The following is a 2,500-nucleotide window of genomic DNA, read 5'->3' as shown; positions in this document are numbered from 1 at the left end:
AAACACAAGCTTTGCCACACTGGAGCCTGTTCTCAGGGTATGTATGTGTGTGTGTGTGTGTGTGTGTGTGTGTGTGTGTGTGTGTGTGTGTGTGTGTGTGTGTGTGTGTGTGTGTGTGTGTGTGTGTGTGTGTGTGTGTGTGTGTGTGTGTGTGTGTGATGTATTTTTCTTCCGGTCTAAAAAAGTTTTTTAAAAAAGTCCCTAAAAACTTTTTGCGTCATATTTATTATTTGCAACTTTATTTTGTTTTGTATTTTTTTTGCGCTTTGCTACTTTTCAGCGTCTTTGTGGTATGCTAGCTTAGGCAAGGCAAGGCAATTTTATTTATAAAGCACATTTCAGGCACAGGGCCACTCAAGGTGCTTCACAGGGTTAAAATCAAATAAAGAATACAAATTTAAAACATGGATAAAAATACAACATTTAAATAAAAGAATTAAAACATTTTACCAAAAAAAAAAAAAAAAAAAATTACAGGTTAAAAGGGAAACAAGAACGTTTTGAGACCCGATTTAAAAGAGCTGAGAGTCTCAGCTTAGTCTGATAGTGGACAGCCTGCAGACCCAAGGCTTGTGTGTTCAAATCGCGTTTATTTTTATTTTTTTTATTATTTTTTGCGTTTTTGTGTTTTGGGACTTTTTTGGGGTTAGGTAGCAGGGGTTAGGACCTACATCTATAAGAGCTTTCTTGGCTTTCTCCTCTGCGCTGGTCCTCTCCTCCAGAGCTTCATCCACCTCTCCACTGAGCAGAGAAACATCCGTCTCCAGCTTCCTCTTCTGGTGGGACAGACCGGCCGTCTGGGACACAGGGGGAGAGCAGGTAGGTTAGGACACACCAATTAAGGATAATTTTCATTTAACTTTTATTCATCCTCGAGAGACCAATTGAGGGGTGACCCTCATTTACAATGACGTCGAGTTCAAACAAATTCAAAGGAAAAACAACAATACATACACAATATTCAATGTTAACACATCAAATACACAACAGGTGAAGAGAGAAAAACAATTGAAACATTTACACAGTGGTGAAGAGTGGCAGCAATTAAAATGAAATGGGTGAAAGTACAATATAGCCTAATTAAAACAGTTACAGGTAGAGTTTGGCAGATTTAAGATAGTTTGTTTAAATTGGTTAAAGGATATGAAGGTATTTAGTTTAATTTGTTGCTGTAAGTTGTTCCAGGAAGATATAAATTAAGGATACATCAATTAAGGATACACCAATTAAAGATAAGTCAATTAAGGATCAATCGGTCTATGATAATCAATACATTAATCAACTACTCAGTCAATCTCTTCATTCATTTATCCATTTACTCATTTCAAACTCAAAGGTGGAGTCACCTAGACAATGTGTGCGTGCGTGTGCCTCTGGCTGCTTGTGGGCGTGTGTGTCTTTCTATGTCTGTCTGTCTGTCTGCCTGCCTGTGTGTCCATCCATCTATCTATATCTCTCTATCTATCTATCTATCTATCTATCTATCTATCTATCTATCTATCTATCTATCTATCTATCTATCTATCTATCTATCTATCTATCTATCTATCTATCTATCTATCTATCTATCTATCTATCTATCTATCTATCTATCTATCTATCTATCTATCCATCCATCCATCCATCCATCCATCCATCCATCCATCCATCCATCCATCCATCCATCCATCCATCCATCCATCCATCCATCCATCCATCCATCCATCCATCCATCCATCCATCCATCCATCCATCCATCCATCCATCCATCCATCCATCCATCCATCCATCCATCCATCCATCTATCTATCTATCTATCTATCCATCCTCCTACCATAGCAGACATTAGGTTGGCTCTCTCCACGGCCTCCACCAGCTCGATGTCGGCCATCTTGCGGGCGCGGTCGGTCTGTTCTAGAACGCTGCGTAGCTCCGCCTCCTCTGATGTCATCATGACACAGCGGCGCTCCAGCAGCAACACCTGTTCTCTCAGCTCATTGGTCAGCTGCACTCTGTCGTCAAGGTCCACCTGCTGCTCTTTGACCTATGAGAGAAGAGATGCAATATGGTGAGATGGGTGGGGATGTGTGTGTGTGTGTCTGTCTGTGTGTCTGTGTGTCTGTCTGTCTGTGTGTCTGTCTGTCTGTCTGTCTGTCTGTCTGTCTGTCTGTCTGTCTGTCTGTCTGTCTGTCTGTCTGTCTGTCTCTTTGACCTATGAGAGAAGAGATGCAATATGGTGAGATGGGTGCATGGTATTCTGTATATCTTATTTAAACCTGCAGTGTGTAGAATTTTGGGTTTTATTTTCCTAGCAGATTTTGAAGAAAGTAATTATAATATCCATAAGTACATTTAATTTAGTGCATAATAGCTGAACATTTTTTTTTAATTATTATTTTTTCCCTTAGAAAGGATCTCATATATGTCCATATTTCTGCATATTTTGGACTGTCTGTCTGTCTGTCTATCTATCTATGTGTGTGTGTGTGTGTACCTGTCCCTGTAGACTCCTTATGATCCT

General features: G+C 39.8%; 1 protein-coding gene across 1 annotated transcript in view; it reads right to left on the bottom strand.

The window, feature by feature from the left end:
- The window catches only part of LOC307253534 (myosin-7B-like), a gene marked incomplete at both ends in the record, with an annotated part of 60,774 nt that overhangs the window by 6,840 nt on the left and 51,434 nt on the right, over positions 1-2,500 (bottom strand). The window contains 2 exons of the mRNA XM_080031641.1: positions 672-797; positions 1,814-2,023. Of these exons, the coding sequence (XP_079887767.1) occupies positions 672-797; positions 1,814-2,023 (336 nt within the window). The remainder of the gene's footprint in view (positions 1-671; positions 798-1,813; positions 2,024-2,500) is intronic.

This window comes from Ammodytes marinus (assembly GCF_949987685.1).
Source record: "Ammodytes marinus genome assembly, chromosome: 7".
In the NCBI taxonomy this organism is placed as follows: domain Eukaryota; kingdom Metazoa; phylum Chordata; class Actinopteri; order Uranoscopiformes; family Ammodytidae; genus Ammodytes; species Ammodytes marinus.
Note: the sequence above shows the minus strand (reverse complement) of the source record. Positions and strands in the feature narration are given on the sequence as shown.